Source organism: Lepidochelys kempii, chromosome 9, assembly GCF_965140265.1.
Source record: "Lepidochelys kempii isolate rLepKem1 chromosome 9, rLepKem1.hap2, whole genome shotgun sequence".
NCBI classification, from domain to species: Eukaryota; Metazoa; Chordata; order Testudines; family Cheloniidae; genus Lepidochelys; species Lepidochelys kempii.
The window spans coordinates 81617693-81638385 of record NC_133264.1 but is presented as its reverse complement, the minus strand read 5'-3'; the positions used below and the strand labels follow the sequence as shown (position 1 = coordinate 81638385).

The 20693-nt window shown below is 42.7% G+C and overlaps 1 protein-coding gene across 2 annotated transcripts; it reads left to right on the top strand.

Moving 5' to 3' along the window:
- Positions 1-900: 900 nt before the first annotated feature.
- Positions 901-15596, top strand: LOC140917719 (ras-like protein family member 11A-like). 2 transcript variants are annotated; one of them, XM_073361096.1, is made up of 4 exons: positions 902-1286; positions 2773-2829; positions 6797-6879; positions 12025-15595. In XM_073361096.1, the coding sequence occupies exons 1-4, from the start codon at positions 1142-1144 to the stop codon at positions 12490-12492; spliced, it is 753 nt and encodes a 250-aa protein (XP_073217197.1). In that variant the 5' UTR covers positions 902-1141; the 3' UTR covers positions 12493-15595. The 2 variants fall into 2 exon arrangements, with proteins under 2 accessions (XP_073217198.1, XP_073217197.1); XM_073361097.1 differs by lacking the exon at positions 2773-2829 and having other exon boundaries at positions 901-1286; positions 12025-15596.
- Positions 15597-20693: the final 5097 nt, after the last annotated feature.

The following is a 20693-nucleotide window of genomic DNA, read 5'->3' as shown; positions in this document are numbered from 1 at the left end:
TACCCTTTTCTCTTACAGGAGGCTCCAGTGCAAAAGGTGTGGCAGGGACAGGAGAGGATAGTGGCTGGTGTATTCCCAAATCCGGCTGGCTCATCACCCACACACAGATCTTTGTAACAATGGAACACATTAAGGCTGCCCTAATGTACACTGGAGCCTGCCTTGCACCATCACTCCCTGGGCTGGGCACAGCAGCACAGCAGGGGTGTATGTAGGCCTTTTTTGACTCTTGGGTTGACAGTCCATCACCAGCACTAAATTCACTTTAAAATGTCCAAAAGGACAGTTGTGACCTAGCACAATGCTGACACACATACCCACACAGTCTAAGTACAGACTCATTGCATTGTTACACTGTTGACCAATGACCTATTTAAAAAAAATAAAGCAACTATCAACAAATGATTCTCCCCTTGAACAATAAGAATGAAAAGTATTGACATTATTTGTGTCATCTAATAACTTACGAACACCCAAAGGTATTGCTTTCTGAGAGGCTTCAAAATACAATCTAAAACTGCTTAAATCCTCATTATAATGCAGAGGAATGTCCATCAGCTCAAGCTCTCTTAAACAAGTGTGTCACCTGTATACAACAGATCAGAATGGAAGGCAGAGAAAACTGGGTCCAATTGAAAGTAAAAAGGGAATTCAGATAGGCAGAACAGAATTATTCAAACTACAATGTCACCAGGACAGTTCAGGGTGGCCATATCTTGCTGAAACAACCACCATGACGATTAAAAAAATTGAAGGATGTGTTTTCAGTTCAGAGCCAAGGTACAGCACGTAGAACAGGCAGCGAGAAAAGATAAAGCAACAGACTGATCATGGTTCATAGGAGGCACACACTTTATGCCCTCTCTAGTGGAATGTCACGTTTTGACTTCTGATTGGCCAAGGAATGCAGGAGTCAGTTTTCACTGGAGTCGAACAGAAAGTTTCCCTCCGCTTTGCAAAGTCGCTGTCTGAGCAGAATCGTCGGAAAGAAGCTGCTCTGATACTTCCCTAAAAAGCTACTTAAATGAAATGAGAGGACTTATCCATCCAAGGATTTACAGCCTAGAAAAGAAGCAAAGAAGTTTTTTTTTCCCTTTTCTCTCCCTACTCCCAGTAGAGCTGATCAGATCTCAGTTCTGGCATGCGTCTCATCTCTCAGAATACTATGTCACAGTATTCTACTAACTTTCTCTTGCTTCCCATACCCGAGTATCCTGTCTTAGACTGTGTGCCCAACAAAATCATCAAGCTTGTTGTACTTGGTGGCAGTAATGTTGGCAAGACAGGTAAGTCCACAGGGCTTTGATTGTATTTACAATGTAACTGTATTTACATTTTATGGTCAGATTGACCAGAGTCTGTATATACTCCAGACTGTAATTGTTGTATAGGTTTAATTACCACTTTAAAAAATGCTCAGAATTTTCAATGAGATGGATCAGATCATCCAATATATGTAGTTCAAAAGTGAGGTGGCATGATCAAGTGGGTAGGACATTGAGTAGATGTCCAGAGTCCTGCATTAAATTCTCAGCGTTACCACTGACCTACTGTATGATCTTGTACAAGTCACTTCACTGTGTCTCAGTTTCCCCATCTGAAAAATGGGACTAATGATACTTGCCTTCGTGGTATGTACCACTTTGAAATCTATGGATAAAAAAAGTATTATTTTCCACATATTTTTCTATGATTTGGGGTGGGGACAAGGAAGAGAGAGAAATTGAGTTTAGTTTAGAAATTCAGTTTTTGTATGTGTGGATTGTGATTTTAGTAGGAACAGACTTTGTTTTACTATATCTGAGGTCCCGCTTCCACTTAGTAAAATTTAAGCAGTCCCCTTGTATAGAAATTTAAAGTAGCTCATTGAAGATAGTGGCATAGCTGCATAGTTAAATAGCTGACTAGACGGGGCTGCATGTCAGTGGTGGGTGTAATAATCTTTAAAAATGGAGTCTGTGGGAATGCTGCGTGCAGATAGGGCTTGCAGAATCAGACCCTTCATTGTTTGTCAGTTGATTAATTTTGCCAACTATTTGGGATGAAAGGCACTATAGAAATAAGATGCTGTTACTGTAAAAAAAAAATACCACAGTTCTTCTCAGAAAGAGATCAAGAGACAGCAAAATGTTTTCCAAGCTTTCTAGCCCTAGGATCTTTGAAACCATCAGAAATTAAGATGAGCAAGAAGTTCCCACTTGCTGCAGATTGATCACTTGCACAGCACATGCAAAAAGAAAAGGAGTACTCCTTTTCTTTTTGCGAATACAGACTAACATGGCTGTTACTCTGAAAACAGCACATGCAGTTTGTCCATTGGATAAAATGAATAGATTCACAGATTTGAGGCCAGAAGGGACCACTAGATCATCCATTCTGATCTCTGATATCCATAGACCAGGTCTTAAACTTGGTACTGTGAACCATTGTAGTATTGTAAGAATTTGCTTTGTTTTAGTTCATCAAATTATTTTAAGCTCAAAGGGTAGCTTGTGATAGCTTCATTGACATTCACATTACTCTATGAGTAGCCTGATTAAAATCAATGGGACAACTCATGAGACAGGGTGCTGGCAACCCAGAGTAATGGTATCATACTCCGGCCCCAAATCATTTCCTATGTGGGCAAAAATGGAGCCATATGCCCAGAGTAATATGTGAACAAAGTTTATCTTGGTGCTACACTAAGTCAGCTAGTAAGACGTTACATGCATTCTGCAAAGGCTGATATTGACTCAGATTAAAGGCCCATATTTTTTCCTTGTTTTACAGCCCTGGTTGTGCGCTTTCTCACTAAAAGATTTATTGGAGACTATGAGGCCAATACTGGTGAGTCTACTTCCTTGTGTGGCATTACAGATAGATTCCTTTTCCAATCACTGTGTATTACAAGAAAGTGAAGCAGTTAGATGCCCATGAGGTGCATATTTCCAGTTAATTGCCTCAGGCTATGAAAACAATAAATCAAAGGCTCGTTATTTACGATCCTTTTAGTCAGTATTATTTCCACTCTGATGGAAAAGGTTCAGAGGGAAAGATTGGCTTGGGGACATACCTACATTAAAGGCAGAATCAAGGAATGTTTCATATATCAATTGAACAATAGAGGCCAAATGCTACCCTGCCTGTGCAACCGCAGTGAAGTCAATGGGATTTCACTAGAGTGTAAGAGTCATCCCAGAATTTTGTCCTATGTGTTTGCTTTTTTCAGTGACTTTAGTGTTGATGTAGAATGCTAGATTGAAGTCCTCTGTACCCAGGACAGGTACAGTGGTAATAGAAGCTTTCCCCACTTTGCCTTGCTATTTTGTCCAATCCTGACCCACAGGGAACATCTCAGAGCAGGGGCGGCTAACCTGTGGCTCTGAAGTCACATGTGGCTCTCCAGAAGTTTAATATGCGGCTCCTTGTGTAGGCACCAACTCTGGGGCTGGAGCTACAGGCGCCAACTTTCCAGTGTGCCAGGGGGTGCTCACCGCTCAACCCCTGGTTCTGCCACAGGCCCTGTCCCCACTCCACCCCTTCCCGACCCCTCCCCTGAGCCTGCCATGCCCTTGCTCCTCTGCCCCCCACCCCCGAGCCTCCTGCGTGCCATGAAATAGCCGATCGGGAGGGAAGGGGAGGTGCTGATCGGTGGGGTTCGGTGGGGGGGTGGGAGACTCTGGGAGTGGAGTGGGGGTGCGGATGGGGGGCTGCTGACATATTACTGAGCTCTTTGGAAATGTACATTGATAAATTCTGGCTCTTTCTCGGGCTCAGGCTGGCCACCCTTGTCTCAGAGGGTATGATGCTGTGACCTATTTACTCCACACCCTCTTTGCGCACCAGGACACCCATTGTATTAGCAGGGTCTGTAAAGTGGATACCTGTGCACTAGGAACTGTACTGAGACCAGTTAACTCATCTCACATGTAGGCCACCTAACAGCTATGGGTGAACTATCAAGCTGGGCTGGATTCAAACCAGTGATTTTGTAATTGTTTTGCTTTGGGAGATACATGTTGAGTTGAGAAGGAAGAGTCAGAAATAGGGATGGTAGAGAACCAGAAGCCTTTGATCTACTCTGCCTGTCTGGTGAGTGATGATCTGGAAGCTTTTACTGACTGCCCTCTTCCATTGACCCTAAATAAACCTTGACAGTTCAGTCTTTGTACTGCTTCTCTTTCTTTTCCTCCACCTTTCCTGCAAGACACTGTCAATCAAGCTAGATTTCTAAGTTTCACAATGGATTGCTACCAGACACATTGCTAAGAACTGCATGTTTTTTTTCCATTAAGCTACCAGCCCTACAGCCATACTGGATCAGAAACAAATATGCTAAAGATAAGAAACAGGTGTTAGTAAATCTGTGATCACATGACTATGCTTCTCCTGCGGCTGGATATAAGGCAGAACACTGTCAGCATCTGGAAGTACCTGTACTTTTTCCTGTGATATATTACAGAGTAGGAATAGCATATTGGCTGGTCTTGGTTCAGGGGTTAGGTATCTCCCCATAAAACAGCACAATCTTTTCCAGCTTAACATCTGACACATTTTCATAGGGCTCACAGAAAAGTTATTCATGCAGTGCAGTCAGGTTTAAAATGTACTATTTTAATGCTGGATTCAAATGCAGTGAACTTTGCCATAGTGAATGTCCTCATATTCTAAACGTTTCTATGAGCTCAGATATTTTTCCACTGGAACAAATATACCTGCTTCTGTGAACCAAATTTTAGAGACATTTCTCACAGGGATGATATATCGTTTTAAACTAAGGTTCACATGCACCACAGTCGGCGCTTATTGGCTTGTTCATAAGTAATCTGAATTGAGGCCAAGGGCTCAATAGGCCATGAAGAGTCAACTCCCTGCTTTCCCCTGGAGGGGATTCCTCCAGGTCAGAGTTGAAACATATTGCCTAGGCAGTAGCAGTGAAGCTTGTACTGGGACAGTATGTACACTGAACAGTGCCGCACTGACAGCTTTGAGACTGTAGTTCTCTCTTTAGCCATGTTTAACAGGGGCTCTCACCTCCCGAGTGCCTCCTGTGCTGTGTGCGGTACCGCAGTCCTTTTCCTGCTCCGGGTGTCCCATAGGTTGTTGGCCTCACTTGGCATGTTGTCAGTGGCTTGGCCCTCCAGCCAAATCACAAAGTCCAAATGAATTCCTTCTGGGGTAGTAAAGAGTCCAATAAATGAAACAGTCTCTTTGCCCTCGCTAGCGTCTTCAGTCCAGCTCTGGGCCCTTTAACTTCAGCCCTTCACTTGGGCTTCCCAATGAGACTTGTCCTCTACTCAGGGTTTACATCACTTGGCCTGGGAACCCAGGCCCACCCACTACTCCAGGTTCCAATCCTGGGACCCTATGCACAGCAGCCATGTACTACTCACTTCAATTTGTTGCTGCTATTTCATTGAGCCTCTTCCCACCTGGCCCCCTTATCTTCATCCCTGACCGCAGGGTTAAAGTTCTCAGGTCCTCTCTCTCCCCCAGCTTAAGCAAATGCAGCCAGAACCACACTCTGGTTGTTCCTTGAGCTCCTGTGGCCAGAGAAGAGTCCCCTGCCTTGCTCCTCTGGTCCCAGCCAGGAACTGCTGTGCTAAGGCCTGGCACCTCCTGATTAGCTGCTTCTGTGCAGCCTCTGTAGGCAGGCCTGGAGGACCCACCTTTTTTGCTCCTTTACTGAGGGTTAGTGTAGTAGAACCAGAACTTAGTGTAGTAGGGCCTTTAGCATGGGCCACAAAGGGCCTGTCCTACCATGTCACTTGTGTTATGTTTTATAGCTAAACAAAGAGGACATCAGTTTCCAAGCTGTCATTATGTCAACCATGGATACTTCATAAACCCCAAACCTAAGCTTTCTTTATGTTGTTGGACCTGCAATACAAAAACAAATATAGTTCAAACCCAACATCTCCATTGTCTTGATCAAAGTTGGGCCAAGCCTAGAAACTTTTATCCAGCCCTCATGCTCTGAACCTTAGTGATCTGGATAAAATGGAACCTGGATACATGCTATCCCTACTTTGGGGGTTTCAGAACCATAGTCTGACTGATGAGATTCTGCAGACCCATAATAATAACTTAAACTCTCTAGTCTTAATGCATGGTTGTGTGCTCCATTTACAATACTGTATGTATTTGGCATACTTTTCCTTGCACTTACAGTAGAAATCCATGGAAAACAGCTCACTCCTTTTACAGTGAATTCCCTGATTCACTTGTGATTACAAGCACTTCCAATCTGCATTATAGAAGAGTGCTACTCTATGTGGAATCAATGGCTTATTTTAAGTGGGCACAGAAATCCCATTCAGGTTGTCCTCTCTCATTCCAAAAGAAGTAGCAGATCATTAGGAAGAAGTCATCTATCAGAAAGAAGAACAGATATTCCTCAGTAATGTGAGTCACAGGAGAAATCGTAGGCCAGTATTTGCAACCATTGAAAATGGATTCTGGATTTGAAACTGTTGTGTTGCTCTTTGAACATGTCACATAAAATAATCTGGCCTGATTGTTCCATGGGTGAAGTAGTTTATAAAGAATTTAATTTAATTTTTAATAAAGAGTTTAAAAATGAAGAATTTAGATATAGCCCAGGGTGGTGGAAACACCCAGTCAAGGAACATATATAATACCATGTTACTTGGGCAACCAATCACACAAATTCACCCCTGTGTAAAGGGCTAGCCTGGGACCTATGTACCATATAATTCCCAGGACTCAGGACTAGAATATTCTGATTTTGACTGGATTTACTTTTTTTTCTCCGTTACATGTACTGTCTCTAATTATCTTACTTATTTTTCAGGTGCCTTGTATTCAAGAAAATTCACCATAGACGGAGAGCAGATCTCCTTACAGGTGCAGGATACACCCTTTGTCTCATTGGAGGTAAAATGTCTGCTCAATGGATTTATGCTTCAGAATACAGTGTGTGCCTTTTGTTCATTGCCAGCTCTTTGGTCTCCCCTATACGTAACTCTTGTCATTAGCAGATGTGCTCAAACTAGAACCCCAAATGTGGACATCCCAACTCAGGTGGCCTCTGCCCTGCCTCACCTACTCCTTTAAGTCAGGCTCCTTTCAAGTTAAATCAAGGCCAAAAGAAATGACTTAGTGCAGCCCAAGCTTAAACTGAGGAATAAATCTGCAGGGTTAGCTTGGTTCAACCAAGTCTTTGCTTAATCTAATTGCTGGCCAGGAGTTCCTGTCCCTGGATGAGCAGAAGGAACTCTCAACTGTTCAGAGGCCAATCTGGCTGCTCAGGTCAGACCCTCCTCTCCCAGAGCAAATCTCTCTTCCTTCTGAGGGACAGTCTTTATAGTAGCTGTAGAAATCTCCAGTTGGGGGCCTTCTTAGTATCTGCATTAAACCACTCCTTACTTCTCAGGTGCATGAGGTGGATAAGCACCATCACACCAACCCCCCACCAGCTTTCAGGGTGTTCTCGTTATAATTCCTGGCTATGGACCTCTCCATAAAAGAGCAGTGCTAAACTGACTCTATTTTTTTGGAGCTGGTTTGGAAGCAGACCAAAATGGTGGAAATTTCACAGAAGCATCAAATTTTGTGATATTTTCCCCTCGAATGGTGGAACTCTCACAAGAGCAACTGTTTTCATGAAGTTTCTAAGATTTAGGGCCAAAATTACGTGCATTTTCATCAACACTGAACCCAAATTCCAGGTTTGGTTTTTCCTTGAAACCAAATCCAAACCCAGATTTAATTTACCATATATCTGAATCCAAACACCATTATCAACCTCATCCTCTCTCATGTCAAACCTGAAAAGGTTTGAAGATCCTGTTTAGTTTAGATATGCACCTGAAAATACAGATACTTCTCTGTATCCTGGCTGAGTTATCCCATCATGAGTTTGCAGAGCTGGGCAGGAAATCTCTTGTAATCCAGGATTCCATCTGAGTTTTCTTTGATCACTATAAATTAGTTTAACTGAAAAGCCAAAAGTCCCAACCAATCGTGTCCCATGCCTTTTTAGAATGGGGGTGGTGGGTGGGTGAGATGGAGGAACATACATCCTAGTCATCATCCACACTGACAAAAGGAAGGCAGGGAAACCTCCAGAACCCTTTACAAAATGTTTTGGAAACTTAGTCAGATTTTGTGGGGAGAAATTAAAAAAAAAATTCTCTTTTTATAAACAACTATTTTTCCAAGGAAATTTTATTTAAAAAACCACATGTTTTTCTCATGAAGCAGAAGTCTGTGCTATGCAAACAATATTCTATTTTGAAAGGAATTCTTACCCTGCTTGTAAGGCTTCCAGAGGAATAAAACAAGAATTAAAATGCATGCAGAAGCCCAGATCTCACATTTTTGCTAGCGCCAAACAGAACTTGACCTTTCTAAGTTTTGAGTTCAGTTGAACCCATGATTTTAGTGGTTTTGAAATTTAGTAAAAGAAGCTCTCCTATCAAGGACACAAAGTACAGAATGACATCAATTGCCAAGTATAGTCTTTCCCTCTATTTGTAAAAACACAGCAGAGAATCAAAAAGGTACGTTGTAGTCTGAAGCCCTAACTAAAAGCCCTATCATTTTCAGAGGATGAAATTCACCTCTGTGCAGAGGCCCAGCGTATGGCTTATGTGCCACTTACACCCTCAAAATAATGCTTAAGTGGGAATTAACTGGTACTAGCTCTCTGCACAGGTGTGACTATCACCCAGAGACCCTGTTGACAGAAATTAGGCACTGTAACCAGGGAAGCATGATAAATACATAATAAAGGGAATCCACCTTTCATTCTATCCTGGGAGTGGAGGAAGCATGAAGGAGGTCCACTCCCCTTCCTTTCTCTCCAGATATAAAATCATTTTTCAGATTTCACTATTTTGACTCGACACTGACCCGAGTTTTGATTTCTGGAACCAAGGCCGAACTTTGCAGCATTCAGAAGTGTTACCTCTGAGGTTTGGAGTCAGCACTATTTCTAATTTAATGATGGGAGGCTTCATTTCCTTTGTCCCAGTGAAAGCCCTACACTGTTTCAATAATTCCCAAAAAAGCTTTTTACCTTGGGTCTGTGTTTGCACCAAATGGTGTAATTGAAGTGATTTCAAGGGCTCATTTCTGAATTGAGCCATCAAAAGGATGTTTGACTAGGTTGTGTTCATGTGTTTTCTAAGGAGATCCTTGAACGACAATGAGTCACTTGCACTCTGACATCTGTGTGCTGTGATTTCTGGAGAGAGTCATGTGGAGTTACTCAGAATTCTAACAACATCGGAAATGTTAATGTTTAAAAAAAACCAGAAGCAGACAGATAACTGGGTTTGTTAAATGATTAATTGCTACTTGAAATATCCATAGCCAGTGACTGTGTGTAGTATTTAATTCGTAAGGAGACATGTCTGTAAACAAACTAGCTTATTAGTCTTCTATTTTTGTGAATAAAACATTCCACTGAGGATTATCACATCTATCTTACTGCTGGCTGGGCCCAGCCATTGTAACTGAGAACTTCTGCTCGGGAAAGCTGCATTCATCTGTTCCAAAGAAGTTTTCAAATCCTTGTTTATAGCAACTAGTTCTTTTCCCTGCTAAAACGAGTTAGCTGGTGAAAGGGGCCTGGGGATACAAAGAAGGGCTACTTATATACAGATCAGTTACAGTAACCATGCAAGCTTCCCCTCTCCCCACACACTGCCCTGCCAATGTGTTGACTTGGGGCACCAGAGAGTTCACGCACCTTAACCTTTGAACTGACAGTGAATATATCTATTCATTCTAGGTGTGACTGTAATGTTTGTGAGGTTGGACACCTGTTCGGCAGGAACTGGATTGAGACCCAGCAGCTCATTTCACATAAATAGAGGTCACTTGTTATATCCTGAGAGTTGCATTCCTTGTGGAAATGATCCATGAGTATCTCAATTCTTTAATGGCTTAGGGTGCTGCTGTACCAATGATATAGCCTTACTGCTGTGTGCATCCCACAGCACCACTAATGAGAAAAATCCAAACACAGCATGGGATCAAGTGTGATGGCACTGTGAGATGGAAGAGATGAGGTGTTATTAGATTTTTTGAGCCATTGCCTCCAATGTCTGTGGTCTAAACTAAAGAAAAATTTTTCAAAGGTACAAAGGGCAATTAGGGACCCAATTCCCATTGAAAGTTAGGCCCCCAACTCCCATTTGTACCTTTGAGAAATCTCCCCCTAAAGCAAAGATTGCTCTTTTAGTTTTGCCTACAGTATTCCTCCTGCTGTCTGATCAGTTATTACATAATACATTTAAGCCATCATTTTCAACCCCAAGTGCCTGAAGTTAGGCTCCTAAACCCATATTTAGGTGCCTAAATAAAGTGATCAATCTGGGGCAAGTGCTGAGCACCCACAAACCCCACTGAAACCAATGGGAGCTGCACATGCTCGGCACCTTTGAAAAATCAGACTACTTTTATTTAAGTGCTTGAATGTGGATTTAGGAGCCAACCTTAGACAGCCAGGGTTTAATATTTTGTCCTTTTCTCCTATTTTCTTGTTGTTGAATCTGACAAGTTAAATATCTGTCAAAAAAACTGCTGATGATTTTTCCTGGTGTTTCATGCTAGAGAAAAAAAGAAACCAAATTACCATATGAATGGTCGATATGATAGAACAATGTTTTAGTAATGGGGAAGGGTCTGAGAGGTTGCTGAAGTTCAATTTTAATTTAGGGTGATTAGATTTTGGGTCTGTCCTACAGGTTTCACTTAGCCAATTAGCTCATGGATTATTTTTATGCCAGTTTATTCTGGACAAATGTATTCATACTGGGCCATTCAATAATTTGATAAGACTCCCAGAATTTCATTTGGCAAAAGATGTTGGGCCAGACATTGCAAGATGCTGAGCATCCCCTGGTTAGGTTCCAGAGGTTCCAAGAGACTTTAATTCCCTCTGACGTTAGTGGAGACTGAAGGTGCTTAGTACCTTGTAGGATCTGACCTAGAGTGAAAGAAGTTACAAGGACTTGTATGTTGTTTCAAAGAGCCTATAATATTAGCAGAAACATTTCTTATCAGACCAAGCCTGCCAGATAAGAACATGCAATGCTAATCTCCCTGTCTAATTGAATAAAATCCCAGCAAAGATATTAAAAGTAATCGATTAGTCTAAAAAAACCTCATACTTAGAAATGAACTGATCACAACTCAGGCCAAAAAGTAACACATCAGCTTCCTTTGCATTCTTCCCCTGGTGATTGTTATTCCTGTCCTGATTAGGAGCAATGATGTTATAACACCTGATATGGGCACTCTTGGACTGTGCAGACATGACAAAAAGACAGCCTAACAGTAATCAGAAATCCATCGCCTCCTGGAGAAAGTAATCAGTGTTCAGGCCACCATTTATTTTCAGCTCCAGTGAACAATCACTTGCAGTAGATTACTTTTTCTAAAAAAAACTTTTAGTCTGAATATCTGGAGAAACTTACAGATGGTAAGATCCATCAGACAGTGGAAAAGTCTCCTCAGGAAAATGGTAAAAATCCCATCCTTGGATACATTAAACGCTGGACCGGAAAAGGCACTAAAGAAGATACTGTAGGGAACAATCCTTCCCTTGGATAAGTGGGGCTAGACTAGATGACCTGACAGTTTTTTTCTGTCTAACTTTCTGGCTCTAACCTTGATGATTCCATTTATCACCCCTGATAACGAGGGGAAGGGTGCTGAATACTGATTCAATAAATACAAAATCCATTTGAACAAAGCATCAATGTTCTGACCATTTTTTAACCACTGAACAACAGCCTGGTCTCCACTCCATTATCTGTGCTGCCAGATCCTATTCATATTCCATTGACATATCATGGTATTTCATCCTAGATCTGGTACATTCAACAGCAGTCAGAGTTGCCTTTTGCTCTGTATTCGTGTCAGATTAAGTAGCAGCAATGTGATGAAATGGAGCAATTGCCTGCTCCCAGTGCTGTATGATCACTTGCTGCTGCCCTGTCTGATGGTAGCTTTTTTTGCTTCTTACTGTCTGTTTTCTAATCTCTCATCTCTTGGTTTTGATGGCAGGATGATAATGACAGTATTTGCTGCCAGGAGCAAATAAACCGTTCAATCTACTGGGCGGATGGTTTTGTATTTGTTTACTCCATCACGGACTACGATAGCTACCGGGTCATCCGACCCCTGTACCAGCACATTCGCAAGATCCACCCCAACGCCAACATCCCCCTGCTTCTGATGGCCAACAAAGGAGACCTGCTGCGAGCCAGGCAGGTGTCCTCCAGAGAAGGGCTTCAACTGGCCAATGAGCTGGGTGGCACTTACTGCGAAGTGTCAGCCCGGGAGAACTGTGAGGGGGTACATGAGGCCTTCCAGCAACTTTGCCAGGAGGTGGGCAGGATGATTGGAAGCTGCAATGGGGAAAAACGGAGAGGGCTCCACCTCATTCGGCCCAAGTCTCCAAACATGCAAGACTTAAAGAGACGTTTGAAACAGGCACTGTCTTCCAAAGGGAAATCTGCCACTACACTTTGACATAGCTGACAGCTAGTTCAAAAAGCAAGCAAGCAAGCTGATATTTATGTCTTTATTTCCTCAAAATTCAATAGACACATTGGTTAAACACAAAGATCTCAGTTAAACATCCTCTGTTTCCTTCAGCAAAAGGACCTATAGAATGGGTATTTCTGAGCAAGAATTTGGAAACTGTTTAAAACAATAACGTGTCAAAAGCTATGCACTTTTTAAAAGGGGGACACCGTCAAGTAGTTTATGCCTAAAATTTAGGTTTTATTAATAAGAAAAGATTTTCAAAATCCTAGAGAAGTGAAGAGAAATGTCTTGGGTTTTTGTTTTGGGATGTAAATATTCCCAAACACAAACATTAAGGAGCTAAAGCATGATAACAGGAGAATGAAACTGACTATATACAGAAAGTGAAACTCCACTAGACTACTTTCCCTATCCTGTGCTAGCTAAGTGAAATTCAAAAACCAAACAAAGAGAAATGGTGAAAACTAAGTGAGATTCAAATTAGATACTTTAAATTATGCTATAAAGTTATTAATAACAATGGGAATGATTTTTTCAAATATGATTTTTATCATTACAGTGCCTTTTTAAAGGGAGTGTAAAAAATGACAGTTCTCTGATTTTTTTATTTGTATTATTACAAGTAACACCTGGGTTGACTGTAACTGAAAGTATGGAGGAAAAAGATATGTTTCTCTTATTTTTTTTCAGTTTGTTTACTTTGACAGCACTCTTTAGTTAGTTTCACTACAGTCTGCTTCCCGCATTTTTATGTGTGTCTTCACATGGCAACAGGAGAAAAAAAAACATCAAAAAAGATAGAGAAGTGTGATTGGGCTGGCAGCAGCTCATTGCGTTGTGTCTTGGCATGCGCATCTCACAGTATAACCTTCATCACGTGATTTTTTTAAAATAGGATCTTAGTTTTGTTAGCGTTGTTTGTAGAAAAAAAAGTTTAACTGTATAAATAAAGTTAATTAACCCTCAGAGCAATTCCCACAAAGCCCACTCAGCAGCTGAGCCAATCTTATTGCCTGCAGTTGGTTTGAATATGATGGTGTGTGTGTGTGTATACAACATAAATCCACAAGGCCATACAGGTGTTGTGTCATTAGTTGTGCATTGTATGCAGAAGCAGCCTATAAGTGGAGGTGGACCAAACCACAAAACAGTAATCCTGTTCCAAACTTTCAGAGAACTCGGGAGTTGCCAGGTTAGGGATTTGGGTGGGGTTGATCCTTGTACAAGAAATTATTATTCTGAGTCGACTAAGGGAATAAATAGATATTTCTGTGAGGTACAATACAATCCTGATGCTTTTACATGCACAGGCCTGCAGCAGGAGTTAATGATTTGAAGGTAACTGTTATGGATTAATCCAAGAATACAGTGACTCATCTGTCTTCAGTGCTTCACACAAACATATTTAAGAGGAGATTTATGTTGCATTTTTTATAAGACAGTATCAATGAGGGCTGGACAGCCTAAGATACTTTTGCAACACTATTTGGTTAGAAGTAACTTCACTAAGAAAACCATCGCTCCATTCTTACTCAGCACACAGCTTCTTATATGCATAGTTGAAGCAAGAGATTAATGGACAAGCAGTGCTAGGTGGCCAAGGCTGAGCTGGTATGTGAGCTGAAAGTCTTTTTTTATTAATTATTATTATTATTACTTTAATAAACAAGGCTATTTATCCATCCCCAACTGCTCCACAGACTTTTGGGAGGTTGGGCAAGTCTCTTAACTTCTCTCTGCCTCAGTTTCCTCATCTGTAAAACAAGAATAAGGATATTTACCCACCTTTGCAAAGTATTATTGGATCAATACATGAAAAACACAAGGTAATTGTTTCCATTTACGATAGAGATGGTTTTAAACCACAACACCCAGGACCCCAAAGCTGAGGGCTGTTGGCATCCAGGATTTAGATACAGAGGATGTTAATGCTGGGAACCACATAGAAAATTCAGAACTTGATTTCAAAAACCCTCTACATTTCAAAGGGGTTTGTATTCAGTATTTTGGTTCAGGCCCATCTCTAGCTTATGGCATTTTTGCTGAGTTATGTGAGCTTCAGTCTTATCCAGAGTTCTGATGTGAACTGGAACCTGTTAAAGAGACCTTGTTAGCATGGTCCCCATAACTTCTCCCAGATGCATATCAAATGGATTGTGAAGGGAGAAGAAAATCAGATGATCATCTCCCTCTGCATGTGATTCATGTCAGGTCTGGAATGAGAGGGAAACAGTCCATTTCCGAGACACCAAACCAAACCAAACAAACTTAGTCTATTATCTGGAATGGCCAACTGATTGCCAAAAAGGGCCAATCGAAAGATATTGTGAAATTGCCAAGCCGATGATGGCAATTGGATTTCCTTACATCCAATGTCAAGGTTGGAGACGGTGGATCAAATTCAGACTTGCCACAAGCAACTGCAGTTCCATTGACTTCGTTGGAGGAGCAGCTACATATGCTAGATCTGAATTTGGCCCTGGAGCTGCTGAATGTCGGTGGCACACATGCTAGTTCAGGGGTGGCCAACCTGAGCCTGAGAAGGAGCCAGAATTTACCAATGTACATTGCCAAAGAGCCACAGTAATACGTCAGCAGTGCCCCCATCAGCTCCCCCCAGCCCCGCTCCCAGCGCCTCCCACCCACCAGCAGACCTGCCGATCAATACCTCCCCCTCCCAATCAGCTGTTTTGTGGCGTGCAGGAGGCTCTGGGGGCGGAGAGGAGCGAGGGCATGGCAGGTTTGGGGAGGGGACGGGAAGGCGTGGAGTAGAGGCAGGGCCTGTGGCAGAGCCAGGGGTTGAGAAGTGAGCACCCCCCGGCACATTGGAAAGTTGGCGCCTGTAGCTGCAGCCCCAGAGTCGGTGCCTATACAAGGAGCCGCATATTAACTTCTGAAGAGCTGCATGTGGCTCCAGAGCCACAAGTTGGCCACCCCTGTGCTAGTTCCTAGCCTCCCATGCATTTTTAGGCAGTTCTTAACCTCATTCATTGATAGCTATTTTTGTGGATGGCACAGGTGAGCTGTCTACATGAAAGTTAAACATCCCATGTTTCATTTAAAATTCACTGAACCCCAGATGCTGGAGCTGGAGCTGGAAAAGACCATCCAGTCCTTCTCCACTGGAGCCAGTCCAGGCTTGTCCCCTACAGCACTTTTCCTAGTGCTTCATTCAGTCTAGTTTTAAAAGTTCCAAGTGAGGGAAATTCCACAGCTTCTTTGGGAGACTACTCACAACCTAGAGACTGAATTTTTCAGCCTAATTTTTCCCTTTCTCGACCTTCTCCATGTACACATTTCAACCAGTTTAGTTAAACCAGTGCAATCTCTTGTGCAGACACTCATATTTTGGTTTAAGAGTAGCTGATTGCAGTTTAAAACCTAGTCCAAAAGGATTTAAATTAATCCCAAAGAACCCTGCTTTAAACCAAAATAGGAGTGTCCACTTAGCCTTTTGCTCTGATTTAAGTAACCCAGTTTACAATCACACCTTGAGTTAAACCAATGGAATTCTGCATGTACACAAGCCCTTAGATTCACCCCATCTCTCCTAGTTGCTCTCACTCCCATGGACCAGTTTAACAGTTCCTCACCCTGCTTTGTGCTCAGAGCATTCAGCTCAATTACATCCCAATCTCTTGCTTAGTCAGTGTTTAGCTAGACCTGTTTTGTTCTCAGACATCTCAGACCCTGATTATTTTAGTTGATCTTCTCTGATTTCCCTCCAATTTATCAGGAAGGTTCTATTTTGTAAACTGCTGTGCACGCTACTGAAGAGCACAGAACAGCTGTTGAATTAAAATACACAGTCCCCGCTCTGCCAGATTCTTAAAGATTTTGGGATTGTTGGATTATGGAAAGGGCTCTCCAAAACTCAGTTCTACTCTCCTTTCAGCCATTAATCTCCTTAGTGATGGGTTCAAACAATCTGTTACAAAGTAACACAGTTTATCTTAATTAAAGTGTATCAGTGTGGGTTCCTGTAGAGAGAGAAAAACAAAATGTGAAGCAGATAGATGAGCTGACAGGCTTGGTAAACACCTCGGAGCTGATTTATCTGAGAGCAGTTAGACCAATCCTTCTTTCTTCACAAAATATTTTTTCACATTTTCCATTTTATCCAAATAGGTTTCAAGTCAAAGCCTCTGGATCTCGTCTCACAGGGGACACTTACTGTTTACTCCACAGCAAGCTGAGGGGAAGCTGCACATTTTCTAAGTTTGATGGGTGAAAAGTATATATGCCTTGAGTGCTGTTACAGTGAATGACTGTAGAGACTGTTCCTATGGACACTGTGTGTTTTTCTCACTCTGGGCAATAATACAAAATGCTAGCAAGCTGTAGCTGGTCATTTTGGAAAGATATGAGTTTTGCTTACTGGATCTGGAGGACAAACTGTACTTTGTTGCTTAGAGAGTTCACTAGATAAATGGGGGTTGTGCCTTTTCAGACACAGTCTTTGAACTCTCACAAAGAGCTGAATTATGTCATGCTTGACTGTGATCCAGGTTTCCAGTAATTTACTGTGTTCCACACTGTTATTTCACTTTAAAATTCCTAAGATCCTGCTACATCATGCTGAAAAGGGTCGAGAATTTTTGAGTAGCAAATTAAAGTGGAACCCCCCCTACACAAACATACACACACTTTTAAAGGAATATTGTAACTAATCTGTCAGGGTTATTGTTTTACTGCACACCAGAGTCATTCAGCACTTGATGATGACTGTAAGGATAGAACTCACAGCTTCCTGCTCTGTAAGCACAGGCCCCTGTCACCTGACCTGAAAGAACCTCCATTATTTGTCAGCAGAATGGATTCTATCACAGAGGGCTGAACAGTTCTGTTTCCATCCAGTAGAGGAGGGGACCACCCCCCTGCCCTACACCCCTCCCCTTCCCTCTCCCCCCAATATGCTGCCATGTATATTTTCATTTTACATAAAGGAAAGCCTGTCAAACTTTTCCTAAAACATCTGGAAAGGGAAGAGGCACAAGAAAGTGTGTTTCCAAGTTGATCCTGGGGATTCTGGAGTCCAGGGGGAGAAGGCAATGGATTGTGATGAAAGGTGAATTATCCGATTGGATGGAGGTTACTAGTAGAGTTCCTCAAGGACTGGTCTTGAGACCAATCTTTTATTAATGACCTTGGCACAAAAAGTAGGAGTGTGCTAATGAAATTTTCTGGTGATACAAAGTTTGGAGGTATTTTCAATACAGAAGAGGATCAGAATATTAAACAAGAAGATCTGGATGACTTTGAAGACTGGAGCGACAAAAATGGGATGGAATTCAATAGTGCAAAGTCATGCACTTGGGGTCTAACAATATGAATTTCTGCTACAAGTTGGGGGCTCATCAGTTGGAAGCGACAGAGGACAAGAGAGACCTGGGTGTATGAATCAATTACAGGATGACTATGAGTCACCGACATGATCTAGCTGTGAAAAAGGCAAATGCAATCCTAGGATGTAGGGGTGAGGCATATCCAGTAGAGATAGAGAAGTATTAATGCCACTGCACAAAGCACTGGTGAAACCTCATTTGGAATACTGTTCTGATCACCCATGCTCAAGAAAGGTGAATTTAAACTAGAATAGGTGCAGAAAAAGCTACTAGGATGATCAGGGGAACAGACGGCATATCTTATGAGAGGAGACTGGAAGAGCTTAGCTTGTTTAGTCTAGAAGGCTAAGAGAGGATATGATTGAGTAAATACCAGGGAAGGTGAAGAGATATTTAAGTTAAAGGCAATGCTGGTACAAGAACAAATGGATATAAACCAGCCATGAACAAATTCCGTCTGGAAACTAGAAGAGAGTTTCTAACCATCAGTGGGTAGAGGTTCTGGAACACCCTCCCAATAGGAATTGTGGAGGCAAACAACTTTATTTGTTTTAAGAGGGAGCTGAACAAATTTATGAGTGTTATTGTAGGACAGGGTTCCTTGTGATGGTGGGGGGCAGGGCTCATCAGCCCTAGGGCTTACTTCTGATTTATGTCTTAAGTTCCTAAAAACTCATGTTTCAGGATTTCAATTGACCACCTGCAGAGGCTAGGAAGGGGTCTTTTCTCCCCAATGTATTCTGTTTGGGTTTTTTTAAACTCCTTCCTCTGAAGCATCAGGGACAGCCATGACAAATTGAACAAGGAGGGCCAGGACTCTGAGTTGGCATGGAGCATTCTCTCTCTCAAGTGCTTGGCTAGTGTTTCTTGCTCACATGCTCAGAGTCTAACTGATTGCCCTATAGGGGTTGGGAAGGAATTTTCCCATAAGTCTGATTGGCAGTGATCTTGGGGGGTTTTGCCTTCCTCAGCAGAAGGTGGGTGCAGATCACTTGCCAGGATTATCTGGGTATATCTCACTTAATCTCCAATGAGGAGGCCTTGGGTACTGGTGCACTTGGTCCATCCTATTCTCTGTGTGGAACACATAACAGCCTAGTCTCCTGTGGGCTGTAATACTTTGGTCTAATTTCAGTGTTGGGTTTAGTGTGCAGGTATGTTGGTGGCCTGTGATATACAGAAAGTTAGACTAGATTATCTGGTGGTCCCTTCTAGCCTTAAACTCTATGACCCCGTGTTTTTCCTGTGGCTAAACTATTGTGTGCCCTGATTCCATCAGCTTTAGACACCAACTAGTGTTAGGCAACCTTGGTATTTGGAAGAGACACATCCAAAGTGCAGAAAGCAGTGCTGTTGGTCATTGAGCATGTAAGCAGTATTTGCTGTGTGTCAGTACTGAAGCAGTGTCTCATTGGGTTGCTAGGGGGTGCTGTGCTTTGCTCCTGAGGGCACTGTCTTTCCAGGGCCATCCTTACCCATATGCAAACTACGCAGCTGCATAGGGCACCAGGAAATTTGTGGGTCCCCCAGCTGGCTGAGCTGGCCAGGAAAGCTGCCTCCACCTCCACTCCACCCCTTCCCCTGAGCTCTGTCTCAGGGGACTGCAGCAGGGGTCGGGCGTGCCCTGCACTCACCGGGCGGTGGGAAGTAGAGCGACCTGGCCCCAACCCACTCCGCTCTGCCAGCGAGTGCTGGGGGGCGGTTCCCCCTGTCCCCCAAGTCCCAAGGCTATGAGCCAGAGGAGCAGAGTGGTGCGGGTTGGGGCCGGGTCACTCCACTTCCCACTGTCCTGTGAGTGTGGGGTCGGACCCATCCTGCAATCACCGGGTGGCAGGAAGTGGAGCGACCCAGCCCCAACGTGCTCTGCTCTGCCGGCTCGTGCTGGGGGGCAGTTTCCCCCCTGCCCCCCAAGCCTGCTCCTGCCACACCACATTGTGGTGCCCTCCCCCTTTCCCCCACAGAGGGGGCTGCGGAGGGCACCACAATTTTTAAGGATGGCCCTGTGTCTTTCTGATTAAATGTAAAACCAAAGTTCTGGCCTCAGCTGATCATTCAAGATCCCCAGACATACCACCCACAAAGCAGCAGCATTAATTCTAGTATCCTAGCCATATTCCAACTCAGGCAGTTGTTCACCTCAAACTATCCTTCACTTCCTGTCCAAAAAGGTTGCAGCAGTGCTGCTGTGATCTATCAGATATTTGTATGAGTCCACTGCTGTGGTAACTGAGAGTACATATGTCACTGGTCAGTGAAACAATTCCTATATATCCTTTTAACTGCCAAGAGCCAAATACACAGTTTAACATTGCCACTGCCAGAGCTAATACCACCACCATCATCCTGAGCAGATCAGTGAGCAGCATTCCTCACTCTGTGTTTGAGGTTATATTCGTGCTATTGAATCTGATTCTGAAGAGTGTAACCTACACAACAGATCACCCTTTATTTGGCAACTTCCTTTATTTAGAGACCACTCTAAAAGAACCCCCAATGTACTGAGTACCATTCTGCTCCACATTTATTAAACAATCCGTCGTGATTTATCAATCAGCTGATTTTTGTTAGGTCTTTGAGTGGTGCTTTCAATGGCTTTCACTGTACTTTGTTTTAAAGTATGAGGGTTTTTTAAAACAAAACAAAACAAAACAAATCCCTGCTGTGCTGATGATTAAGAATGGCAGTTTTATCTATTTTCTGTTTTTAAATTTAATCTTTTTCCCATGTGAACTTTTGTGCTGGGCGAGGATGACAGCCCTGAAGTCATGTCTTTATACACATGGCAATGCAAGCTTCCCCCACACTTTACTATGCCTCAACCCTGACTTGGAAGAAGCA